The sequence below is a fragment of the Pelobates fuscus genome, chromosome 5 (genome assembly GCF_036172605.1).
Source record: "Pelobates fuscus isolate aPelFus1 chromosome 5, aPelFus1.pri, whole genome shotgun sequence".
Taxonomy (NCBI): domain Eukaryota; kingdom Metazoa; phylum Chordata; class Amphibia; order Anura; family Pelobatidae; genus Pelobates; species Pelobates fuscus.
In genome coordinates, this window is record NC_086321.1 from 276,526,986 (window position 1) to 276,554,730 (window position 27,745).

A 27,745-nucleotide genomic window follows, 5' to 3' on the forward strand; every position below is an offset into this window, starting at 1 on the left:
TTTTTTTTTTTTTAACTGCTATCACATTCTATGTTTCTAGTACTAAAATAATCACCCACCAGATATGATGAAAAAGTTGAATTTAGAATGATCAGTTATTAAATTATGTCAAATTACCAAATAAACTAATATAATCACCATTTTGAATATTCATATCTTCAGATACTTGTTTTCACCACATGTTTACACCTGCTCCAGTTTTTCACTGCTTTGAGTGATGTTGCATATGATAATAAATGTAATAACATTCTGTAAGTAGATTGGTTAATTCCACGGGACGGGGTAGAACTTAATTTAATAGCACACTGGACAGACAGGTATAGCTGGATTAGGATATTTAAAACTCTAAAATACCCACTGTTAAAATGTGATGGAAAGGGGGTTATGACATACAGGGCCATATTAAGAGCCCAGTGGGCCTGCTGCTGACAATTATGATGGGTCTAATTATAGAATATTATTGACAGAAAACACTAAAACAGTTATACCTACCAAACGTCATGTATCTGATGGAGGTGTTGCTGGAGGGAAACTCATAGGATATAGCTTAAAGAAAACACATACCCTATGCTAATGTCTTGCTTTCATCTTTAAAGTAAATCCATACCCCCTAACAGCAGTGTCCAGTGAAGCAGGATTTCGATGGGTGGGCCACTGACGCAAGTCATGTAACCAGAACCACCCAAAGGGGCAATCATGCAGGCAGAAGCTCCTGTTATACAGTTTGGGACATAGAAAAGGTGTATGTAGTGAGTGTAGAAGAAATGGGACATGCCACCGAGTTAGAGACGCTGAAGCAGCAACAGCATTACTGCGCAAAGTCAGCTTTACCTTAACTAATTTCATTGTCAGCCAGTCCACACAAGCTTTGTTTCCCTATATCCACATGTGAAGAGTAGTAAAATATATATATATTATTATTTTAGCTATGGGCTACAGCTCAATCAGCCCCTATGTTAATACGGCCCTGATGTCATATCTCATTGCTCCATATTTTATCTATGGTTAAAAAAAGACCAGTCTAAAGAGAGGTCCAGTTCTTGGTTGAACAGAAAATTGGAAAGTAGCACACAAAGATCCTTGCACGAACTATTGTGGTTATGTTGCTTGGAATTTTGTGGGAGAAATCACAACCCCCCCAACATTGGGTGGGCAGGCCTTTGGGTGGCATAGCCAGTGACACAACACAGGCCACTGGCAATGCCCATAATGGGCAGTAACATGCACAAACTCTTCCAGGTAACTTTAGAATCTGGAGGCCAGTTCAGAAGTCCACAAGAAAGTGCCATATTGGAAAGCATTATCAATATAAAGCATTAAAAATAGCTTGGCTCTAGTCAGGAGCACCCAGTCTAGCCCACAAAACACTTTTATTTGTTGTTTTCCCTTACTAGAGGACTACAGGGGGAAGATCACCTTGTTTCATCTAGAGTTTTTTTTTTTTTTTTTTTACTCTTCAGTCACACAAATATAGGTTTCCTCGCTTGATAGGCATTGCCTTCCAATTACAGCTAATTTAATGTGAGCAGGTGTAGTTAAATGTATAAAATGTGAAAGTTGTGATCTTCAGGAGTATAATTTAAATTTAGCAAAAACTAATTTTTCTAATTTTTTTCACCAGGAGGTGTCAGTAGTTACATTTCCCTTTCTAATCTGGAATAAGTGCTCACGGATCTAGGATTACAGGATTATACTAGATTGAAGTTCAAATTGCCCCAATTTTACAAATCATAGTATAATCTTTAATACTTTAAAGTGACCAGCTTTGCACATCTGGATCTGGGTAGTTCCTGCTAGACCTGTGCAGGGTGAAAATGTTTGGTTCTTCAGAGCAAAATGTTCAGAATGGAAAATTTTGTGTGGCACCTCCAATGTTTAAGGATGTTTTGGTTCATTTAGGTCAAAATATTTTCAGAAAACCAAAATTGACTGAACCAGACACCTCTACAGCACATCACAGGTTAATCAGCACATCACAGGTTAATCATGTGGAGCCAGACACCACATTAAATAGTTAAACAACAAACAATAAGCTATGCACATTGGGTAAGGGATTCCATTTTTAAAGAACGGGGGTGGACAATTGTATGATTTAAATAAACAGTAAGTACCATTTGAGTAGTGCCACCCAAGTACCACCCAAGAGTAGTGAAAGGTGCTCTAATATTAATTGGGTGGGGCTAATTCTTCCGAGCCCTGATTAGACTTGGCTCAAAATTAACTTTCAAGGTGGGAAAACCCCTTATAAGGGCTTTCCTATACTATTCAATCTCAGTCAGAATGATATGCCCTCTACCCGTTAATTTTAATTCTAGTCCCAACTCAATGACCATGGGAGAGGGCATAGACAGCCAACTGTAGGAAGAGTTCTAGTTGTGTTAAATGTCTTCCTTTTTTTTTTTTTGAATTCTTTATTTTTGTTGTGCAGGGTGTTACATGGTAGCGACATACGCCACATCAGCGTGTTAAGAGATGTACTGGAGTTTGACAGTGGCATGAGGAATTGCACATTTTTTTGTATTTTTAAGCATAGCTAAACGGTGAACTTAGCAATAGTAAAATAAAGTAAAGTAGGACGGTCAACGTTTAACAGTTCTAGATTAATTATATTAATGACATGAGTATGACAAGAATTTACATACATGCTAGTGTGTTTTCCACAGGTTAATACGAGAGATGACATTTGTGTGTTGTTTGGGTATTAAAGGCACAGTAACAAGATTTGCTGATTATTTCTGCCTGCTGAGTGTGTTAAAGCATTAAAACGATATGGTGCAACGTAACGACAAATGTTAACAAATTATATGAATGCAAGTTTTTTCTTGGGATTGGATTGTCCGTCCATGCCTCTCACGATCACACCAGGTCCAGTCCCGGATCAGCCGACCCCGCATATGGGCCATTTGGGATAGACAGTCTCTGTAACTGGGGAGGGCCAGGGTTCATCTTTGGCTTGTTCGTGTGCGGCAGTAGGCTATACTGGGGCTTGGTAGGTTGCTGTGTTCCCCGATTGCATAGTATAGGCTGGCTGGTCAAGGGTGCTGTGTCTAGGTGCTTTGCCGGGGCTTTGTGGCTGCCTGGCTGTCCTGCTCTTATTTGCATGTGAGCGGTGGCATGCACCCAGTGTGCTCCGTACCTTCGTCCGCCGCCATTGTTGCCGGTGCTGTTTGGTCTGCTTGTCCTCCCCGAAGGCCCGCAGTGGGGCTCCGTAGTGGCGTCGGCGGGTGTCAGGACGGAGCCATGAGGAGACCATCTTAGCCGCTTGAAGGTACAGCACCCCTCTATCGCATAGTATAATATAGAACTTCGAGCAAAGTCGGTCCAGTGCTTCTAGGTGCTGCGAGTGTGGGTAGCTGTCTGTGTGCTTTCTCACTGGCCCTTGTTGGGTGGCCATTTTAGGCATGCTCAGACACCCTCCGTTTCAGTCGACTGTTTAGCTGAATTTCTCTGCTTCAATCTGTGCCTGCTTTTCTGATAGGGACCAGGATGACCCCCACCAGTCCAGAGGGGGGGGGGGGGGGGGGGTTAGGAGACCGGTATTGACTCTGGGGGTTCCGGCGTCGAGGAGAGCATCCTCCTCTCCCCGGCATCCACTCCCGCAGGCCGCAAGTCGTGTGTCGGGCCCCAGGCTCCGACAGGCTCAGGAAAAGGTTCCTCCGGTGCTGTGGTGCACCCCCATCTCGGGTGGTGCACCCCGATGGGTGTACGAGCTCTGTGGCCGCCGGTATCGGCGTTATTGCTGACCGCCCGGCGGGAGCTCTTTCCCCGCACGTCCGTGCTGCTTGGCGGTCAGACTCCGCCCCAAATGTCTTCCTTTTAAGAATTATGGAAGTCACTGAGCTCTTAGGAACCTTTAATGCTGCCCACATTTTTTAGCCTTCCCCAGATATGGGCCTTAACACAATCCTGTAGGCTGAGTTTCTTTTGACATCATGGCTTGTTTCATTATTTGATAGACATTTACAGCTCGGAGACCTTGCATAGAGAGGTGTGTGCCTTTTCAAATCATGTCCAATCAAATGAATTTGCCACAGGTGGACTCTGTGAGGAAGTCACTCCTAAAATGATCCACTGAGCTCCTCCCTCCCTGTTCAATTACCTACCCGTTTTCCCTGGTAGGCTTCATGAGTCACCACATAACTTGCTAGCAATGTCTCTTTGACTCGTTTGCAATTGTGGATGTCCGAGTCGGGTACTGCTCTGTATAGTTCTGCTGCCCTGCCAGACAATTTGCTGAAAAGGATGGTAGCCCAGTTAGCCTTGTCCAGTCCCTCCAAAGCCCATTGGCGTTTAAAGTCCTGCAAATAATTGTCAGCGATTGTTCACTTCTCTGGCCACACACTTCCCTCCAAAAAGCGTGATTCTGAGTTGCTGGGAAACTGGGGGAAATGGAGGTCCAAAACATGCAACACATGGCTGGGTTGGAGTTCCGGAGCGTTTTTAGGTTGGTCCCGCTCATAGCGTCTGAGTACTCCATCTTGCAGGGAATGGGAAAACGGTAACTGAACAGGGAGGGAGGAGCTCAGTGGATCCTAGTCTTTTAGGAGCGAGTTCATCACAGACTCTAATCAAAGTTTAGAAACAGCTCAAAGATGATCCAGAGAAATGAGATGCATCTGAATGAAATTTCAAGTGCCATAGCAAAGGGTCTCTAAATATATATGAGAATGTGATATTTCAGTTTGTGTTTTTTGTGTTTATTTTTAAATATATATTTTTTTATAAATTAGACTTTAAATTTCGGTTTACAACAATAATGTTGCAAACTACCACATTGCAAGTTTGTACATACTTTAAACAGCACACTTCTGAGTAGTGCTATCTGGAATGTTGAAACATGACATAAGATTAAGATAAAACAGCGGGAATATTCCACATCATCAAATAGTGCACATAACTTTCTGCTGTAAATATTGCACAAAAAATCAAGAACACCCACTTGGTGCCTGTGCTAGTGGATTGGTAAATCCAACAGGCAACTCAAAGCAGTGATGAATGTAAGATGTATGCAGCTCAGTCAACCAGCCCCTCTCACCAGCAAAATATTATTTTAATGTACGCAGTTAGACAAATCAAATTGTGTCCAAAGATATCACATTACATCAATTATTTTTTTGTGAGATAGATTAAGAGTGGACAGTTCTTCATGTAAAAATGTAGTCTGTAATTTGGTGAGGAGTTCTTGGTAAGTGGGTGTTACCAGGCTCCTCCAATAAAGAGCAATTAAGTTATTGGCTGCAAGGATAAAATGAGTTGTCAAGACTCGAACTGGGAAAGGTAAAGCAGTAAGAAACAATAAATATAAACATAATGCTGAGGAACAGAGAGGACTCTCAGCAGAGAGGCATCAACTAAGTCATGAACTTGATCCTGAAAGTGGCGAATCTTCTCACATTCCCACTAAATGTGATATGGAATGCCCATTGCTTGTAGACATCTCCAACAATTGGAATTAACTGTTGGGTACATTTTATGGAGCCTATCTGGAGTAAGCTACAATCTATAAAGAAATTTGTGATGAGCCTAAATATGGTTACCCCTTCAACTGATTTAGTTCTGATCTACCTGTAAAAAAAACTCATTAATACCCCTTTCTCCCACTTGCTGACACTTGGGAATAAGTTCAGGCCCAGTTCATTATATAGATATAATTTTAGCTTTTAGAATGGGAGAGAATCAGCAATATTGGAAAACTTGGTGTGTAGAGAAATTAGCTGTCATGGTTTGATGCCAAGACAAAATGGACATGTTTAGCAATAATAATCTTTTGTTGTGGATAGGGCGAAATTTTTTTTAGGAGGCAAGTCAAACTTGTCATGCAGCATGAAGTAGAAGGTAAAACAATAGAGTTATTGATAACGTTTTGAACAGAGGAGATACTGGTCAGGAAACCTACCTCCAGTGTTACTTAAATCCCGTTTTCCCACTTTTCTGACTCTGCACGTTGCATGCTGTGTCACTGGATGAGAAGTAACCAGTACACTTTCTGGAATCTTCCCAGGAGAGCTTGTTCATTTTGAAAGGCACCTATCGGTAACACAGGTGCTGCCCTTCTTGCTGATTTCTCACAGAAAGCAGAGCCAGTCATGTGCAGGAGCTCCATATTTACAGGTAGTTCTCTGGCTACTCTGGGTCCTTCTGCGGTTCTTAAACTGTTTATCCTCCATTCTTGTTTTGACTTGGCTTATTTGTGTATCAGACCTGGATTGGACGAATACCCTGTTCGTACCAGATCAGGCTTGTTTATTGACCTGTTCCAGTCTGTAATCCTGACTTTGGCCTGTTTTCACTATGTTTGTTCCTATATCATCCTGGATTTTTTTGTCCCATTTGTTTTTGGTGGGTGTTTTTGTGTTCCTCTCTGGCCTGAACTATTTGTCTAGTTTAGTCCTGTAATTTCCTGGTTCCTGCTGTAAGGTCCAGTAATACACCTCTTCATATACTCTATCTTTGCCTTTGTTAGGTTGCTGTCTCTCATTTTGCTGCAGATCATCTAGCTACATCTGACAATACCATTGGAAGTCCAAAAGTTTAATGAGAGATTTGAGATACCACTCTTAATGCTGCTATGGGTGCCACAGGAAACGATAGAACAATCAATGGTGCAACCGTTGCATCTGCACTGCGCCTGCATGCAGAGGGTCCCATCGGGTGACTGATGTAGCCCTTGAATAATGTCTTCAGGGGCCCTTGAATAATGGCAGCCTTGGAGGGAACAAAAAGTTTGTCACTTCCTCTCAGAAAAAACTAATGCCCACAGTATGGAGAGGATAGAGAGAAAGGGAGCGCAGACTGGGAAAGCCTCAGACACCTAACACCCTTAACCAGCAGATTGGATCCCAGGAAAAACACCCTCCTGCACCCAGAAGGTTTGAAACAGGTGGGTGGCTAAAAAAAATATTAATACATTTTTCATGTGTGCCTGTGTGTCTTTGTATCTGCGTGTGTATCTGTTTTCTTTGTTTCTATTTGTGTGTCTATGTGTGCCTCTGTGTATACGCGTATGCCCCTGTGTCTCTGTATGTGTATCTGTGTGTTTGTGTATTTGCATATGTATCTTTGTCTTTGTATCTGTGTGTGACTCTGTGAGTCTTTATGTGTTTCTGTGTGTTCCCCTATATATCTGTGTATTTGCATGTGTCATTGTATGTATGTTTCTTTAAGTATGTTATTGTGTGTATCAGTGTGCCGTTGTATTTGCACATCTCTGAGTGTATCTGTCTATCTTTATGCATGTTGGTTTATGTGTCTTTGTATCTGCATGTTTGTATGTGTATCTGTGGTTAGTGTGTGTCTGCGTCTGTGTTAGTGTTTGCACCTGTAGGTTTGTGTATCTGTCAGTGCTTGTCTGTATCTGTGTGTGGCAGTGTATATGAATATGTGCATACATCTCAGCTCTCAAATGCCATTAATACACACAAATACACTCCTGCAATCAAATGCGAACCATACATACATACACACCCCTACATTTTAAGACAAACACTACACACAAATACACCACTATATTCACACACACTCCATACAAAAACATGCTTACATTTAACCACATGAACACTGATCTGTGCTAAATACAACCCTGTAAGGATGGGCACATGTTAGGCCCCCAGCTGGCAAAGCATTGTGCAATTGCACGGCAGACTACCCTTGTTATAGGGAAGTCCAGTAAACATTTTTTTTTGTATATATGTATCCCGTACCTTAATTGGAAGGGCAGTAGTAAGAAAATGTAATAATCCCCTACTACTAAACTTTTTGAAGTAGGCACAAAATATGGAACAGCCCATAGGCAGATATAAGTCCACAAAAAATCCCCCCTCGAAGTAACATCCCAGTAGGTGATGACAATCCGGATGTATGGGAAGTCAACCTTCGCCATCAGCGCCCCGTACCCTGCTCTCCGAACCAGCTCGACTGCTTTGTCGAATGATGTATAGGAGACAGAGCACAGATCCGCATCGATGTCACCATTCACAAGGCCCCTTTCGGGTGTGACAAGTGATGAATCAAACGGAACTTGCCCACCTCCTTCTTGGGGACCACCCCCAGAGGGGACACCCTCAAATCCAGCAATGGCCCCGTCATCCTCCCCAATTGGACTTCCTTACTTAACTGCTCCCGAACCACCCCCGGGTGCTCCCTTACTCCCTGACTTAAGATTAGCACTTAATTTCCCCAGGCCTTGCGCTTTGAAGGGGATTTTAAAGCCCTCCACAAATCCCTGCCATAAGAACCTAGCCTCATCTTGATCAGCGTATTGCCTTAGCCAAGGCAACATCACGCCGATTTTCACCGGTGACGCCCCCAGTTGCAGCCGTGGTTGCCCCTGTTGTCCCCCCCCCCCCCGGTGGGCTTACCTTTTTTGAAGCATCTGTTGACCCGGTGGTTCCCGCCGCATCCTGAACACTCATGTCGAAATCTACACGAAGCTCCCCACTTGCATTGCCCCTCGTTGTACGACCAGCAGAACCCTTTATTCTGTCCCTGGAAAGGGCGTGCTTTTCTGCGCCATCATAAGCCTCATCCATAACGGCAGGTCCATTTGGTCCCAGCGCATGGCCGGGTTCGCTGCCAGCCGTTGACGAAACTGCTCGTCATACTTCCACCACGCTAGTCCCCCGTATGTCCGGTACGCATCCCCTATGCCGTCGAGGTAACGGAAAAGCTGCGAGCAGCAATCCGGGTGCTTCTCCCTGATTACGCTTGCGAGAATACAAAAGGCCCTAAGCCAATTCCCGAAGGTCTTTGGTATCTTGCGATACCTCCGCCTTTTCTCCTCCTCCTCTTTTTTAGCATCTTTCTTGTCTTCTTCCTTCAAATCCAAAAATTCCTCGAGGGGAAGAAGGGAAAATATTTCCACGAATTCCCCTTTCCAAATTCTTTCTTTCATTTCCACCTTCAAGTGACATCCCAGAGGCCCTGCAAAAGACAAGTGAACATTTTGTCGCGCTGCCTCTGAGATGGCTGTTCACCTTCCCCTTCCGGCAGCCCCACCGATGGAACCGCGCATCCCGACTCCCCGACACTTGACCTCCTAGCTGTCGTCCCTGCCTTCCTGATTTCTGCCTCCCTGCCACCCTCTGGGGACCACACCCTGCTGAACTTATGTGCCTCCCCCTCCCCCTCCCATGATTCTAAAAACTATTTTAAGCAGCCTAAGAACTGCTTAAAATAGTGCAGTTATGGACTCACCGCTTATGGACTCACCGCAGTTATGGACTCACCGCTGGTGCCCCTGGCCGCGGGGTTGCTGTACTTCCATCCACCTTGACAGGCACCGGAGCCGACTCCTGCCCGCCTGGTCCCACCTCGGGACCGCAGGTGTGGTACTCCGCGACCTGTAAGGAGAAGACAACATGGGTAGTCTGCTCGTTTGACTCCCTACCCGCCCTTCCTCCCTACGCTCCTGTTCTTCATCCCAGGCTCGCTCTTCTTTGCCGCCCTTCCTTCCCTGATGTAAGCTCCTCGTTGCCGGCCATGGAAACTCCTGTCAGTTGAACCAGAGACGCTGCGCCGGCTTCTCCTCCTCCTATCCCTGGAACCGGACCTCCTCAACCCCTCCCTGCAACTGGACCTGGACTCACTGCGCCTATGTTGTGATGGGCTCCTGTCCCTGCTTCCTTGCCTCCCCTCCGTGCTCCTATCACTGCTGTGCCTGACGCTAGCACTGCGTCACTCTTCTTTGTGTTCCCTCCATGCGCCATCCCTGCCGCTGCGCTGTCCCTGGGAGCTGCCGGTTGGGCCCTCCTGCCGCCCCTGTCGCTCCTGCCATCATCCACCCGTGTTGGCCCTTGCGCCTCTCCTCCTCTCGCCGTGCCTGGCTTCCCAATAGCGCCCTGCTTGACTCTGTGCCGACCTCCACCTCATGGCAGCTTGCTTGTTCCCCAGCCCCTGCCGTCCTCTGTGCACTTTGGATGCCCCAGCTGCGCTCCTCCCTCCCTTCTGTACTGGACCCGGTCTTGGCCCCCACCCGGGCCGCCTTCTTGCTACCTGTGCCGTCTAGGCCCCCCTTTGCCATCAGGGGGACCGCCTGTGACGAGGAGCCAGCAGCCCTGCCATGCCCCTGTCCCTCAGCAGCTCCCTTGGTGGCAGACTCACCGGGACGTCTGTCCTGCGGACTCCCGACCGCGTGATCACCCGCTGACCCAGCCGCCGTCCCGGCCGCACGATGAGCAGCCTCCAGACACGACCTCCTGTCTGCCGCCAAGCTGCGGGGCGCCCTCTTCGCTGACGGCTTCAGTTTTACGGCCGTCCTCGCCTGACCGCCAATCCCACTTGACGGCACCGTCCGCACTCCTGGCTCTTCCGACCTTCCGTCACCCGGACCCGCTGCCGTTCTGCCATGTGCCGACGGACTCCTCCTCCGACGAGTTGCAGGCACCATGCTCGGGCTCAGCCGCTGGGTCTGTCTCGTCCTCCGTGCCAGTCTTCGTTCCTGTGCCACGGGAGGAGGCGCAGCTGCCCCCAGCTGCTCGTGAAGCCAAGCCAGGCCCTTGTTCTTCACCGCCGCTGGACTCTGGTCAGTATCTCCTCCAAAGACGCCATGGACCTGCAGAAAAGAGAAAAAAGAACCTTGCCGACCTGTCACAATTAACAGCTAAGTGAGGCTCCGATTAAAATGGCCACTCTCTAAGATGGCTGTTATTTAAACTAACCATACTCCTCCCCCCTACCATATTATCCTAAACCAACCCCTAACCACATTTCACCTGCCCACTCTCTGGCCCTGTCAAGGCCCACTCCTCCCACTGCGTTGTTCCATGGGCTCCAGGAGTTGCTCTTTCGTTATTCCTGGAGGTAGCTAACGTATTTTGGGAAAACACCTTTAATATACACTAGCCATATGGATTGGCACCACTATCCTCCACATTATTTAAACCACAGTGTGACTGAAGCCCCTCACTGACATTCAAAACCACTTCAGGGTTTAGCAACAATTGTCAGTCTTCATGTGCCCATTCCCTTTGTACAAATAGGAAACAAGGTAGGATCATGGTCAGACCAAGACATCATCCAATTCTAGTAGATGGCACATTGGGAAGCAGAGAGGATGGGATATGGAATTTGTCCTATTACTAACATTTTTCAAACAAGCAAGCAAACTGTGATAGTGTTTTGGCCCTGAATACCCAAAGGATGAGACTCCTCCAGCATGACCCTTGTGTTGGGCACTCCTTGTGTCCCAAAATTGTTACAGTGATCCACATAAACCACAATATTTTAGTGTGGCAAAGTGAGGATGGGAAAACAAAACAACAATTGCACAAAAAAATAAAACTAAAAAAGAAGGTACTATAAATGGTTGAGTAAATTGGCTGGAGAACCGCATAGTTGCGGTTACGCGTGTAAGTAAAGTATATAAAGGGAACAAACCTAGAGATATATACTGGGCACTACTCACAATATTCGGTCCTCAATAGATTAATGTGACATTCACTGCTGGGTCTCTGATTCCATGGTGCAGGTATACAAAGAGTGACCACGTTCCATGTGAATTTTTGACATTTTTATGTTGATTAAGGAAAAACACAACTAGGTAATCTGAATGAAAGGAGAAACTCTGAAACGGCTTACTTTACATATTAAAAGGTAATGCTGTGTCCTAAATATTTTGTATGTTTTTTTTAATCAAAATTTGCTCAGAGATGTAAATAGTTAAAACTGCCATTTTATGTAGATTTAAAAATATATATAGCGGACTGTGTCATTTAAATAGTTTTCAATCCTACTAATAGTAAACATTTGTATTTTTTTTTTATGTAATCAATGATAAAACTATCAGGAAAAAAGTAGCATAAAAAAAAAGAGAGAAACATAGTGGCGGAAAGAAAGTCACCAATGTCTAAAGGGCGGAGTGACCATTTTGTACATAAAAAAAATGGAGCATGTGCTCAACACTGCCTGAAATGGCAGTGAATGCAGCAATGTTTATACATGATCAACATTATGCACATAGGCGTGACCTTGTGTACCTATGCACCTAGATCAAATTGTCCTCTCTGTCGCCTGTTTAAGCTTTGTGGACACGGCTGCAGTCGTTTGGGTTAGCTTGTTAGGTTTTTGAAGAAAATCTCGGTATACACATTATTATTACTGGGAACAAAATGTATATTTTTTTATTTTTAGTTATTTTTACTTTTTGGTTTTGAACTTAGATGGCGTTTATCTGCACAGTAGGCACACTAATGTAATGTGCTGCATACAATCCACAAATGCGCCAAATTATTTAAGATATTATCCAGAAGTGGAACATACAAATGGGTAGGAATGCAAAAGATCAGAGTGTGATTTCCCAAGGCGTAAACAACAGAATGATAATACAACCTTGCTTTGAGAAAGCGTGGTCTGTAATGTCTATAAAAAAACATAGTGTGAACAGTGTATACTAAGACAAAGACACGCAATGTAATGAAGAGAACTCACAAGAAGTGAAGGAATATCAGGCACTTCATCCTAAATCAGGTATGGAATGAAGTCTTCAATATAGTGGGGTCTTCTTACACTTAAATGGTAAAAAGACAAAGCTTCATGCCCAGAGGCGACAATTTCAGATGGCAATTAAAGCGGTGGCGGCCTGGATTCGTCCGGCACTCAGGCGCCGTCTGGGCGGATATCCCTCTCGTACCTCCAGTGAGCCTCCCCACCGGGGACCGGCACGGCGAGAAACAGCACCGGGTACCTTGGGCACCAGCACTTGCGCCCCAATGCCACAGGGAAGGTCCCACCAACATGCCCCACCTGCCCGCACCTCAGCGGCCCCAACCACCCTCCTCAAACAGGGCGCTACTCCATCCTTACCAGCTCACAATACCAGCCGCGACGCTGACCGGGAGACAGAGAGGCTGGATGCCGGTGTGCGATGCGGGTGGAAAGCCCCTCCGCGGCCCACTGAGGAGAGAACTCTGAAAGACCCACAGCAGGGCGACCGCCGCATCCTGAAGGAAGGCATAGGATGAAGGGACATTGCACCTACCATGACACGCAACTGGGATTACTCAGCTTAAAGGACGGCATGCCACCCAAGATCCCAGACCACAGTGAAAATATTACAAACCTTAACATGTCTATCTGTTGTTTAGCTTAGTCTATACTAGTTACTCTACCTAGCACATAGATAGCAAGCCAGTCCCTACTTAATGCATATCTCTAATGTAATTGCGCACATTTTCACTAACCTCATTAATTTTTCACTTTCCACTGATTCGATACCTACCAATGCCTCAGCTGAGCAGCTTATCTTTAGGTGCACTACCAATCTGTATCTAATGTCTCCCACGACAGCATGTCAACCAAGTACCAAGTTTAATATGCCTCTGTTGCCTACTATGTCTGTTTACATTATTAGTTAATCAACTAGCTAATCGAACCACTGTTTAAATACTGAAGCGATGACATTCAATATATGTGTTGGGTTGACAACTAGCGATATATAGCAAATGTCTCACTGTGGCAACCAGCGTTATATTTTGAGCGTTTTATAATCCTGTTCTCCTGTTATAATCCTATAATTTTAATTCTTTAAGCCTGTTATTTAACTTCATTAAAGCAAAGTTATCATTATTAAGCGATGCAGACACGGTACACATATTTTGCATATGTTGGATTTATACTCTAAGGCTAGCATAACAACCACTTAGTCCATGCCTAGCTAGACTAGAGATATGTCTGACCATCTCACTAATCAGCCTAGGTTATGTTTAATTGCATGATTTTGCTATTACATGACGAAAAGTCATGATTTTATTAAAGACACAGAGGCGAGTATTGCATATCCCTTTCTTTACTGTTGACAAATAGCAGCAAAGGAAACATACAGAGTGAAAAAAGAATGAACATGTGATAACCTAGGCCCCTCCCCCTCAGGTCCCAGTATAACAGGCAGCACTTCCCTTCCATTTCCCTCTTTCTGCAGATGCGACCAAAGAACAATGTCCATAACTAGAGTAATGCGAGAATAAAGTCCCAAGGTAATAACAGAAAAAAAAACCGAGGAGGTATAACATCACAAACTGGGAAGTGTGGCCGTAGAATCCATAGGACCGATGGAGGACAGCGGGAGGAGACCAATAAACCGGATCCTTGCTAGACGTCTTGCCAGATTAAGCTGTGGAGACATAAAGGACAGGAGCCAACAGGTTAAAGTCGATACTTGTAACTAGTACAAGGTTACACCAGTGGGAACAAAGACCCTTGTATATACAATCCCACAAAACAATCAATGTTAACATATCCAGTAATATTGAAAACAACAAGTATAAGGACGGCCCCACTTACCGTCCCAAACTATAACATGTGGTGTATCGTGGTATGAGTAATATGGGTGGGGAGATATATACTTACCAGCGTGAGAGTAACAAAAAAGGGTGGGGCAATACTCGCCTCCGTGTCTTTAATAAAATCATGACTTTTCGTCATGTAATAGCAAAATCATGCAATTTTATAACAAGACACGGAGGCTCATATTGCAAGTTTAAAGCTGATCCATTATTACAGCGAATGTGTGTGGGGCCGGCCGAAAGTAGAATTCTCGGAAGGTAGATTCCCTAGACCAATCAGCTGTTCTCATAATGTCTTCTAGGCGGGCGCCCGCAGACATCATAGAAGAGGCCGAAGCCCCTCGTACTGAGTGGGCGCCGAACACTGTAGTGTCAATGCCCGCTTGGGCCAGCAGCCATTTCACCCAGCGTGATAAGGTAGTGCTGGAAACTGGGTGAAAAGGGGGGCGGAAAGATAAGAACAACTGACGGGAGGCAGTAGATCGGTGTGGTTCGGTGCGAGATTCGTATTCACGAAGGCAGGTCACTGGGCATAGCGAAGGAAAGGCAGGGAAACTAGGGTAGGATACCGCCTTGATGGAAGTCTTAGTGCGTCTGCTGATGTTAAAAGTTACCCCGTCCGGGGTGTATGACTTGGCATCGACATCCAGTGCACTGACATCCGAGACTCTCTTGCATGAGATGAGACAGAGCAGGCACACCAATTTGGCCGACAGCTGTTTGAGGGAGAGTCCTGTGTTAGCGGGCCAGGATGAGAGGAAAGCCAATACAACTGAAACATCCCAGGTCGTGGAGTAGCGGGGCCTGGGTGGCCTTGAAAATCTAGAGCCCTTGACGAGTCGGCACACTAGAGGGTGTTGTCCCGCGGGGCGGCCCTCGAAGCCTTGGTGAATCGCCGAGATAGCGGAGCGGTAAAGGTTAATGGTCCTGTAAGCCTTACCGGCTTCGAAGAGAGACGTCAGGAACTGCAGGATCGTTGTTACAGGGGCCGAAACGGGATCCTCGTTCCGAGCCATGCACCAGCTAGCCCAAGCTCGCCAAGCTGACCCATATGCCCGTCTAGTGCCGGGAGCCCATGCTGCAGCCAATAAGAGTCTAGTTGCGTCCGAAACTCCTTGGATTTCCCAGGGTCCCCGGAGATTCGCCACGCCAGAAGTGGGAGAGAGCCCTCCAGCCGGAGGGGATGATAGCGACCCGTCGGGTCTTGTAGCAGGTCGTGGCGACCCGGCAGGAGTCGAGGATAGTCCAACGTCATCTCGAGCATTTGGGGAAACCAAGACTGCGTCTCCCAGAATGGGGTGACCATGACTAGCTCCGCCCGGTGCTTGCGGGTCTGCAGGAGTGAGCGAGGGATCATGGAAAATGGGGGAAAGGCATAGAGGAGGCCTCCCTTCCACTCTTGTAGGAAGGCATCCACTGCCTCCGCCATTGGGTCCGGCCTCCAGCTGAAGAAGCGTGGGAGTTGAGTATTGAGCCGGGAGGCGAAAAGGTCTATGGTAAATGGTCCCCAAAGAGATGATATGTTGGAGAACACCTTCCTGGCTAATCTCCAGTCGCTGGTGTCTGAAAGATAACGTGAACCCCAGTCCGCTTGGACGTTGTGCAGGCCAGGTAAGTACTCTGCGTAGACCATCAGGTTCCGTTCCAGGCAGAATTCCCAAAAATCTTTCGCCAATCTGGCCAGGACCGCCGACTGTGTACCACCCAGGTGGTTGACATATCTCACCGCCGAAACATTGTCCATGCGGAGCCGAATACATGATAGGGCACGGTCCTTGGCGAAGCTGCGGATGGCGAAGGAGCCTGCCAGGAGCTCCAGGGCATTGATATGCAGTCGGGCTTCGGACTCCGACCACCGGCCCCCAGTTGAGATGCCCTCGCAGTGGGCTCCCCAACCGTGTAGACTCGCATCCGAGTCGATCGTGAATTCCGGCGTTAAGCCGAAGATGGCTTTGCCATTCCACGCAGACAGGTTGAGAATCCACCATCGCAACTCGTCTTTCGTCTCGTTGTCCAGGGAGACTAGGTCTGCGTAGGATGCCCCGGCTCTTAGGTGAGCGATTTTTAGGCACTGTAGCGCTCGGTAGTGGAGTGGGCCTGGGAACACGGCCTGGATTGAAGAGGCCAGTAGGCCTATGAGGCGTGCCAATTGGCGTAAGGTGAGCTGGGGTCGGATAAGGGCCCTGCGCAATTCTTTGCGGATGGAACGAATCTTGGATATCGGGAGACTCAGCGTCGCTGCCCCCGAATCCACTTGGAAACCTAGGAATTCCAAGCGGGTGGCGGGGGTCAGGCATGACTTCTCCCAGTTGATTATGAAACCTAAGCGTGACAGGAGGTTTATGGCTAGTCGTAGGTGTGAGAGGAGGGTGGAGCGCTCCTGAGCCATGAGTAGAATATCGTCTAGGTAGACGATTAGCCGAACTCCTCGACTGCGTAGCCAGGCCATAACGGGCCGTAGAAGTTTTGTGAAACACCACGGGGCTGAGGATAGGCCAAAGGGCAGACAGGTGAATCGCCATATTTCGTGTCGCCAGTAAAAGCGTAGGAGGTCCCGAGAGGCCTCCGCTATTGGCACTGTCAGGTACGCGTCTTTTAGGTCTAGTTTCGCTAGCCAGTCTCCGTGGAGGAGGAGATCCCTTAGCAGGTGAATACCCTCCATCTTGAAATGGCGGTACCTGACTACGGCATTGAGGGGGCGCAAATTTATGACTGGCCTCGATTGGCCGCCTTTCTTTTCCACTAGGAAGATATTGCTTATTACGCCCGCAGGGCTGGGGGGTGCTAGTTCGATAGCCCCTTTGAACTGGAGGGATGAAAGTTCTTCGTCGATCCGACCGCGATCCTGGATGGAAAAGCGGATCGGTCGAGGAGGGGGAATGTGTGTAGGGCGGCAGGTGAGTTCTATATGGAAGCCCTGAATAGTGGCCAGTACCCAGGGATCTGAAGTGATTTGTGACCAGGCTGGGAAAAAATGTTGGAGTCTGCCCCCTATGTAACCCGGAGAAGAAATGTGTGGTAGAAGGCAACTCACCGTATGGTCGTCTGGAGTTTGGGTTACTCCGAAGGCCTCTGGATCGCCATTGACGTCCACGGGATGGAAAAAACATGGGGCGGGAGGTCTCCTGGTATTGGTGATACTGTTGAAAGGAGCCTCTTCCCGTGCCACGGGATTGGGGATAGTTGCGGCCGGACAGACGGCTCCTGCTTCTGCCGGCCCTGGTAGAGACCCGCCCCTGGAATACTCGCCTCATGGAGGCCTGGGCCTTGTCTAGAGCCGTGAATGCCCCCACAAAACGCCCCAAGTCTTTGATGAAGGAGTCTCCGAAGAGGAGTCCTTGGGCGTCTTTGCCCGCCTCCGTAAGGGCGAGGTTGGCTAGTTTTGGTTCAATTTTGAACAATATGGCTTTACGCCTTTCAATAGACAGGGAGGTATTTACGCTCCCAGCAATACAAATTGCTCTCTGGACCCAACCTCTAAGGTCTTCAGGGTCGACCATGCGGTTCTCCGCTCTGGCGTCTTCCGCCAAGTCAAATAATTTGGCCAAAGGCCCGAATATGTCCAGGTGCTTGTCCTGGCAGGACTTCAAAGCGGACTCTAGTCCTTTACGGGGGTTCCAGCCCAGTTTAGTGAGGAACTGGGTCATTTTTGGATCAACCTCTGGGGTGTCACACACCTTGTTGGGCACCAGAGGCCTAGGACACTCCGCCCTCAATTTGTTGCGGGCCGCCTTGCTTAAGGGTTTTCTGACCCAATTTTCCAGATATGTGGCAACGTGGTCGGCTGGGAGCCACTCCGCCGACCTCGGATGATGAAGGTCATCCGGGTCGAAGAGTGGGACCCCCGAAGGATCCACGAGGGATGGCCCCGCAGCCGCAGGGTTCCTGGTCCCCGTCTCGCCTCCGGGCATCTCTGCCTGAGCAGAGGAAAGGAGGTCGAGAGCGCCATCGGCGGAATCCGCATCAGAGTCGGAATCTGACTCGTTCATAGCCTCCTCATTTGACCCGATTTCTGAGTCGGTGCCGCTCTCAATCTGTGCTCTAGCACATTTCCAAAGCCGCGCCCGTTCTGCCTGGCGCGGAAAGGCTCTTTTGCGTGGATGGGACACGCTTTCTGGGGCGACCGAAGGTACGCCAGTCATGGTGTTTCTGGAGGCAGAGGAGTGTTTAGATTTACGGGCAGCCTTTTTGAAGTCCCCTTTAGATGCCTCTCCCTGGGGTGTCGAGGTGCCCGAGAGTTGCTCGTCTGAAGGACGGGGCAAGAGGGCTTGTGAAATGGTGTGGGAGAGGGTGGAGGACATAGACCCCATAGCAGCCATAATGGCGTCTGTCACTGAGCGCTGTAGCGCCAGAAACTGTGGTCCACCGGGTTGGGTAGTCCCATCCGCCAAAGAAGGCGAAATATCTGAGGTGACAGGGACCTCAGTTCTGATTACTGGGGAATCCGACTCCCCAGAGTGAGCGGACCCAGTAGATAGTCTGGGTTTAGGCATGATCAAGGACGTATGGGTTAGTCACCCAAACAAACTAAGCAAAGGAAAAAACGCTCTCACCAGGGCCCAGACCAGCGACACACTAAGAGGTAGGGACAGAATGACAGAAAATGGCCGCCGGGAATCTCGTGGGATTCGCGGCACCCGCAAGCTACGCGGAGGAATAATGAAACAAGAAGAAGTGCGCAGAGAGGCGCTCGAGCAGAAGAAACAGACAAGGTTACATAAGCAGGGGAGGTCTGGGCCCTGAGGTTAGTGTATAACGATACAATTACTAACCTTAGAAATAAAAGACTAAATAATACAAATTAAATAAAAATCCATTAAATTATCAATGAATAGTATATAAGAGAAAATATGGCATGTACTTATCTTTGTGTCAGAGCAGCAAAGAAAGAGGGAAATGGAAGGGAAGTGCTGCCTGTTATACTGGGACCTGAGGGGGAGGGGCCTAGGTTATCACATGTTCATTCTTTTTTCACTCTGTATGTTTCCTTTGCTGCTATTTGTCAACAGTAAAGAAAGGGATATGCAATATGAGCCTCCGTGTCTTGTTATAAAATTGTACAGCTTTGCTTGTATAATGATTACACGTCATGCTTTCCCTCTTTGCCACCCCTCTGAACACCCTCCTCTGACATGTGCATCTCACTAATTCACCTAACCCAATTGTGAACCTAAACTACTGAAATATTGATATAAAAAAAAAGTGCCTGAATAGCAAATGCCATGACTCGTATTATCAATGTTTACTAACTGTCCCTGATGTCGCTGTTGTGGCGCACCAAGGCTACTTTTTAACTTTGTGCACAAATAAAATAAAGAATTAAAAAAAAAAAAAAGGTAAAAAGAAACCAAAGAATAGTGCAGATAGAAGTAAAAAGAAATGTATTACAATTGCACATACAAGATCAAACGGTAAAAAAGGCATGTCTCCATTTCAGAGTGGACCTGGTATAATAAATAGATGCAAGTCCCCAGCGTCTATATCCTACGCGTTTCGTCCTGTGGACTTCTTCAGGTATATCCCTGAAAGGGATATGCATCATTTGACAATGTTTAAAAAAAAAAAAAAAGCAACCAAACAATTTTAGACAAATATACAAACTAAAACAAATCAAGAAAACTGTGTAGTCTCTTTATGATGCATGTCACTTTAAGTGCTTTACTTTCATTTCCTCTTCAGGACGCGAACAGTAAGCCTATACAGGGAAGTGGCTGGCAACAAGAAGGACTACCTGTACTTGGCCTCCATGAATCCAGTGCCATGTGCTCACTGACTCCTATATTGCACATGCCAAGGGAATAAATCTCTGCTCTCCGGACTTACATGAGTGTACTGGCATTGGGGAATAATCCGTGATTAAAGCAGAAGAGAAGAGTTCAGCTGGGAGAGGAGCAGCTATGGGCAGTGTGAGCACAGATAGGAGGTATCACAGCTCCCCACCTGCCCCCACTGTGATGCCAGCAGGGGCCGCAGGGCACAGCATGCCCCCTGGCTTTGGCACATGTGGTCTATGCAACTCGAGCTGCCCAGTCCCTGTGCACATGGGGTCCTGCGGGCACTGCTTCTGCCTGGGCTGTCTGGAGAGCTACTGGCATCGGATCCCCAACAATGAGCGACCCTGCCCTACATGCACCACCGCTGGGGGGCAGCAGAAACTCCACGTCGCTAAGCCGCCAGCGCAGTGTGATTGGTGCCCGCCTCAGGCCCCCTGCACGGCCCGCTGGGGCTGCCTGACCTGCGGAGAGTTCTACTGCCCCGAACACTTCCAGCCTCACATCCTGGGGGAAGGAGGCCAGACCGAGGACATGGCCGGGCACCAGGTGTGCGATGCAGGTGGGGACCAGGCTGTGCAGATGCTGGAGGAGAGGAGAGATGGGCGGCGGTGCCCAGAGCATAGGGAGAGGGCGGTGGAGCTGTACTGCGGGGCGTGCAAGCTGTGTGTCTGTACCCTGTGCCCCCTCCTAGGGACCCACAAAGGACACCCTGTAACCCTCATACAGCAGGAGGTCCAGCACAAGAAGGTAATAATAACACCAGGTAATACATGTGCCAGGTGTGTGGCTTGTGGTAGAACCTTTAAGAATGTTGCTTTTGGCATGGTTCTAAGATGGAAACAGTCACCTTGGGAAACGATGCAGTCATTATCATTATCACTTTGACCATAACAATCAGATTTTATTATCAGAGTAGTTGAATATTCGAAGTGCAAAGATTTCTGGCTACATGGGTGAAGACGGTTTTAAAGCCACCCTGCATGTGTTTAAAAAAACCAAAAAAAAACTTTTCTTATCTACTAAGCTGTGTTACTAAATATATGCACTTGTAGATTACTATGTTTACATATGCTTAGAAATGCATATATTTGTTATGAGTCATGTGTTTGTTTATTCAAACATTTATGTCTATCAACATTCCTCTTTTTGGCTCTCACCTGAGGGAAGGCTGCTTGCTCCTTTGCTACTACTGTATTTAGTTTAATCTTCTTACTAAGAATCCACGTTTGTAAATTTGGTAATGGTGGTTCTCTGCTTAAATATATACTGTAACAATCTTTATAAATAGTTGCCTATATAATTTACTCTCTTCACGCCTTAGTTACCTTGTTTAGTCTATGCTATTTCGGAACTTTGTATACTAATATTCACAGTTTACCAGTAATCCCAGTGGAGCTGTGGCTAAATTCTATCTGTCCTCTGACGTCATTAAACTCTTTTTATCATATTGTGTCTGGAATATCTCCCTTATTTAACGGCACCTTAAAGCGCTAGTACATATTATTTCTTCTCTTTTTATCATACTCTCCCTCTTTTTCTTATTCACCTACTTCAGCGCCTTTTCTTGCCATGTATTTGGTCCTGAAAAAAAGCCTGGTTAGGATTGAAATATTAATGCTTAAGTATTACTGCACAAACAAAGTAGCAACTATTGAAACCTACTTATTAGTCCTTCAAGAGCGCTCTGTGACGTTGGTTGTATTGGAACAAGAGTTTCTGTACTGAGGCAGAAACAAAACAGAGACAGTGAGTGCTGGGTGTAAGGATGTGTGTATATATATATATATATATATATATATATATATATATATATATATATATATATATATCTCAAAAGAAGCTCTTGCACTCCAACAAAAAAATTATTTGATACGAGTGTCCTAATGAAAGCTCCGCAATGGAGCTGAAACGTTGATCTTATACTCTGGAATAAAGAATACTTTCTTGGAAAGCCTAGGAGTGCCGGTATTTTTCCATCTATATATATATATATATATATATATATATATATATATATATATATGTGTGTGTGTGTGTGTGTGTGTGTGTGTGTGTATATATATCTGTGTGTGTGTGTGTGTGTGTATATATATATATATATATATATATATATATATATATACACGCACACTTTATTAATTAAACCTTGACGTTTTAAAGACACACAAACACACAAACACACACAACATACACACTTTCTAACTAACCTGCCTACGTCATAGACCCGTTATATTGACCCTGTTATTTTTCTGATCCAATTCCTGTGACTAGACCTCACTATCTATTAACCAAGAATTATTTTGTTCCTGAATAGCATATCAGCTCCGACCTGTTTCTGACTTTAAGTTATTTCAGTATACCTGTCCCAGTTGTTTTATGCTATAGTGCCAACTTTCAGAGGGCCCTCATGTTTTGTTAAAATCCCCCTTTGCCCGCCACACGTCGATGGCAGCTCTAAACAAAAATATTGAAGGGGGGTGCACATGCCATTGTCCTTAAGTGTGTGTATGTGTGAAAAAAAATCTACCTACCCCCTGACCCTAAGAATAATAATGAGGGTGACCCAATCAGTTTAAAAACCTGCAAAGACACATGTATTCTGCCTTCTTAAAACTTGTGGTCTTCAGACCCCAAAAAAGGACAAATAAAAAAACATACTAGAGTGCAAAAAAAAAAAAAACATGTTGAGATAAAAACATGATGCAATAAAAATAGGCCAACTTTAACCCTGAGGGCTCAGTCAGACTGAACTTTCATGTCTGGAAAAGCCCAACAACCAATATATGTTTAGAACATTTTGTAGAATGGCTTGTCCACCCCCTTTTGTAATTCTTATTTAATCCTTATTATATTTTTTAATAGGTGATCCCCATTGTCAATATTATAGCCATCTGCTTTCCATGCATGGGGGTTGTGGGGGACACTAGGACCTCTGCATTTATTATTATTAGAGCCCCCACCTTCTGACAATGGATGGGACATATGGGAGACATTAGATCTGACACAGTTGGTAAGGAACCTAACACACAGACAGGGCACAACAGACAGAATTGAAATACCGGTCCTTAAAATGGCCGAGCTATGAAAAGAATAGTCAAAGTAAGCCAAGGTCAAAGGGAAATAGAGAGATGGAAAACGACGAGACAAGCCGAGGTCAGGTAGCAGAGAAAATAGAGTAAACGTAAGACAAGCCAAAGTTCGGTAACCAATTAATCAGACAGAGTATAATGTGCTATTGGGCTAAACAAAGACCACAACAGGGCACTGAGGCAAGGGGGAGGTGAGCGTATATACACACAGGGTGTGTCTGATTGGCTAACCTCCAATTAGTGTTAACCACAACACATGTTTCTTCCCTCCCTCGAGGTCATCACTGTGTGCTCGGTCACATGGCCGGGTCTGGCACACATATAAGGATGCTGTTCTGGAGCGTACAGTGTCAGGTCCGCACGACGCGGACAGGGACCAGATGGCACTGCTCACGGTGATGGGGTAAGCAAGGCTGCCGCGAGCGGCGCAGAGGCAGGGGACCTGACAAGATCGATCACCCCATTTAATCTTTTTATTAAAACACCCACTGTAGGGGCACGGGGGATGGACAGTGGTTTATCCACCACTGGTTCTTTAAATTAAAACATGGGGGTTATTACTAATGACTAGGCAGCAATAGCTGCCCATTTGCTATTCTTTATTTTACTTAGCAGACATTCCTCCACTTGAAACATGGCGAGTGGGCTCATGGGGGTGGTGTAAAACATCCCTTGTACTACTGGGGAGGTTATATTGTCCATCACTTGCAGTTTTAACCATCTGTCAACTGACTGCTAGTGCTGCCAGTGTACAAACTGTTAACATCTAATCTTGAAGCAACTGGCCATTGGGCGATTCAGTTGTTTCCAAGTTAGATCACGGTTCTGCTTTTTAGTTAGATTTTTTCAGAAGAATCGGTAAATGGTCCAAATTCATCAGAATTTCTCTTCTTCTAATTCCGATTCTACAAGTCTACCGCTTAGTACTGGTAGTAGTCTAATGCCTACTACTACTGTTACCTTTGCTGATTCTAGTTTCCACAGTGAGAAGATGGATCAAGAGAAGATGGATGATGGAAAAAAGCCTTGATATCTTTTTTTTTTTTTTTTTTTTATTCTTTATTTTTGTTGTGCAGTTTATTACATATTATTGACATACGCCACAACAGCGTGTTTGTTGATACATATAAGTTTGATAGTGGCATGAGACATTGCACATTTTTATATAGTTATAACAGGCTTTGGCTAAACAGTGAAATTGTTATGATAATATAGTAAGGTGATCAACGCTTTATGGTGCTAGGTTGGCATTGCTAGTGTTGTTGTAGTGTGGCATTATAATTTGCAATAGAACAGTAGCTGGGCAATCGGCACATTTTTGTTTTTTATGTTACATGAAGATATCAGGCTTCTAGACATCATTTTTATGGCATAACATGCTAGGCTAGACATGCGTATAACAAGCTAATTGCGCTTAAGATTGTAAATGTATTGCACATTTTATAGTATAGCATGAGGCGTACGTGTAAGCAAGAAAACAGTACTAGTAATCAATTATCTATTGTAACACAAGCTTGTGAACTATAGTACTATGATATTTACTCATGAGTTAGCTGTTGCTAAATTATGCCCTTAAGCTGTTGCCCTTGCTAATTACGCTTAATATGCAGGTAGAGTCCTGAGGTCATTTGCTTAAAACTATAAGAGTATAGGAGCACCCCGACACCCCAGTGGCAGGCTGCCAGATACTTGTACCCCAAGGAGGTAAGTTATGCAGGCTTCGCTCCCCCAGTGAGTCCAGAATTGTTTAGTGCTGTGATGTGGAGCTCTTTTCCGTCGTTTTCTCCCAGCTGTCCGGTGCCTACTCCCTGCGGTCCGGCTGGCTAGTTTCACTGCGTCGTTATGGAGACGGTGTAGGTCAGCTCTTCGGGATGGAGTTATGGTGTGCACTCTGTGCAAGCCATTTGGGCAGGTCCAAGGGGTCTGCTGGGTCTGGGACGATGGGTCTGTGCTTTGCTGGTTAGCAGGTAGTCGCTCCCGCCGTTTTTTCGTGGTATTGCTTGTACAGCTATCACTGCGGCTGTGGGTTAGTGGGTACTGATCCGTTTCTGCAGGCGTGCAGGGCTTGCGTGGGATTCTGGAGGGTGCCATCCCCTCGGAAGCCAGAGGCGCTCGTGTGAGCCAGCAGTGTCACTGCGCCACCATTTTAGGTGCGGTCAGGGTTGTGTTTTGGCGGCCTGTCGGGGACTCAAAAGCTCCGATGTAGCAGGAGCCACAGGGCGTACAGGGTGCAGGCCGGGATCACCCCCACTGGCCCAGAGGGGGGGGCGGAACAGGGCCCAGGTCGCCCAACCGAAGGAGCCTGGCTGAGTAGCATTGGGCATGATAGCGGGCGGCGGCCGTCCGCCTCACTCACCGCCTGAGTAGGCCTCATCCAAAAGGAGCGATGCGTACCCCACCGGGGGACTAAAACATCAGCTGCAAGCCTCTCCCCGGGTCCAGTGTCTCCATAGGTGCCAGCCCACCGCGGTAGGTCAACGAGGGGAGTTCAACAGGTCCAAATTGTAAGTTTATGAGCCAAGATTTGCCGGAGCTGTTGTGAGGTGCGACCGGCCAGCTCGGCGGCCAGGCCCCGCCCCCCGCCTTGATATCTTTTTACCCCTTAGTGACCAGACTGTTTTTCAATTTTCTTACCGTTAAGGACCAGGGCTGTTTTTACATTTCTGCTGTGTTTGTGTTTAGCTGTAAGTTTCCTCTTCCTCATTTACTGTATCCACACGTTAAAAGGCCTGAACTTGTGGCCCTGTGGGGGGTAGGGGTGCTGTGTTCACGTAAGTTAAGTGTAAGAAATAGCGCCCCGCTATTTCCCGCCGTTCGGGCCTAAAAACGTAGGGGTAGGCTCCCTCTATCATATTCGTACAAATACACGCTTTTTTAACCGATTTCAGTGTTCACGCCAAAACAAACGAACGCTCGGCACTTTATCACTGCTTTTACATATTCGTACGGAAACTACCTAATCTATTATTATTTATATACACAGTAATATTATTACGGGCATTCTCTTATTTCCGTTTGGTCACCCAGGACCAATCTGTTTCGTACGATTAAAACACAAACACCTTGCTCTAAATCCATTTTCGGCTAGTTCTTATTCAAATAGGCTACAGTATGCACTAAGTTCTATTTCACGAATTCTACTTTTCTTTACGTATATTCCCTGTTCGGTCATATTGCTACTGATACCTTTTTTTGTCAGTTTGGGGAAATAATTTAGCTTGTTTAAAAATCTGCCTTGTGATTTTCTTTCTATGTTAACCAGTTAATTTGTTTTACTACTTTTTAAAATATCCACGTCTATCATAAACGTACGGTTTCTATACACTGTGGCAGGATGGCCAGGCTCGTCACAAACTTCAAATCAACAGTCAGGATAAAATAGTACTGCAGTTTGTCACTTTCCACAATATATACAAGGTTGTGCTCTCCCACAAAATAAAACAAAAGAAAATAAATCCTACTCCAACTTGGAGACTTACTAAACAGTATTACTAACTATCCAACTGGCCAGCTAATCTAGTTCCCAGTTTTAAACAAAATGAAATACAGCACTTTAACCCCTTAAGGACCAAACTTCTGGAATAAAAGGGAATTATGACGTGTTACACATGTCATGTGTCCTTAAGGGGTTAAGCAGGTTTCACACAGTACCTTTGTCTCAGGCTTAACTGCCTCCTCTCTCCCAGCTGTTAGACTCTCTGATGTCTTCAGAGGCTAACCTTTTAAAACCCTAGTGCTGGTTAATTACATTCACCTGGTATATAACATTCAAGGGGTGACTCCCACCAATTAACCCCATCATGCTGGGAATAGAGAGCACTCCAATCTATTACTAACATAGAAAGCCTCTCTGACCTTGCCACAACACATATTTACCTATTAAACACTTCATTTTGTCACATATACTAATAAATACTGTTTATAAACACAATATCCGCACATAAACGTCTGTACTATTCATTTTCCATATAATCACGCTGTCACATATTTTTGGCTTTACAGACTGCATCGGTTTCTCGCTTTTTCTGCGCTAAAGTTGTTTATTTCAAGGTCTTTTATTACAGGAACAGGTATTGTATTTTATCACTTTGCATTATAAAGCCATAGGCCTAAAATGTTTACATATTGGGTTTTATTACTTACCTCCACACCTGTCGTTAACTATGGAATTTTTCTTCGGTTAACCCTTAGCTCCAGTATTATTCTAGGCTTCCCCCGGTTCTACACAGTTAAACCGTTTCGCATAACGTAATTTCTTTATGTCAAACCAAGGTATAGTTCACAACTCGTTTGTTACTACACCTCATATAAAACCTATCACGGTCTCAAGTTCATTACTACTTTTCCACAGGCTTACGCCCACGGTACGTTAATTCTTTACTATTATTTCTACTCAGACATACGGTCATACAGCCATCAGGCTCCGGAAAACACCAAAACCTGACCCGGTACTCAGCCATACCTTCAGGTACTTACGTCTATACCCAAATACGTCCAATCGTCACCCCAAGGCCTCATCCAGCCTTCTCACAAATATCTATTTCAGCCCAGTCACACACTTAAACCTTCCAGATCCCTCAATGCAGGATCTCACGTTGCACCCCTA

The 27,745-nt window shown here is 46.0% G+C and overlaps 1 protein-coding gene across 1 annotated transcript in view; it reads left to right on the forward strand.

The window, feature by feature from the left end:
* Positions 1-19,955: 19,955 nt before the first annotated feature.
* TRIM14 (tripartite motif containing 14) overlaps positions 19,956-27,745 on the forward strand; it is an 84,757-nt gene continuing 76,967 nt past the window's right edge. The window contains exon 1 of the mRNA XM_063455332.1: positions 19,956-20,797. Within this exon, the coding sequence (XP_063311402.1) occupies positions 20,174-20,797 (624 nt within the window). The 5' untranslated portion in view covers positions 19,956-20,173. The remainder of the gene's footprint in view (positions 20,798-27,745) is intronic.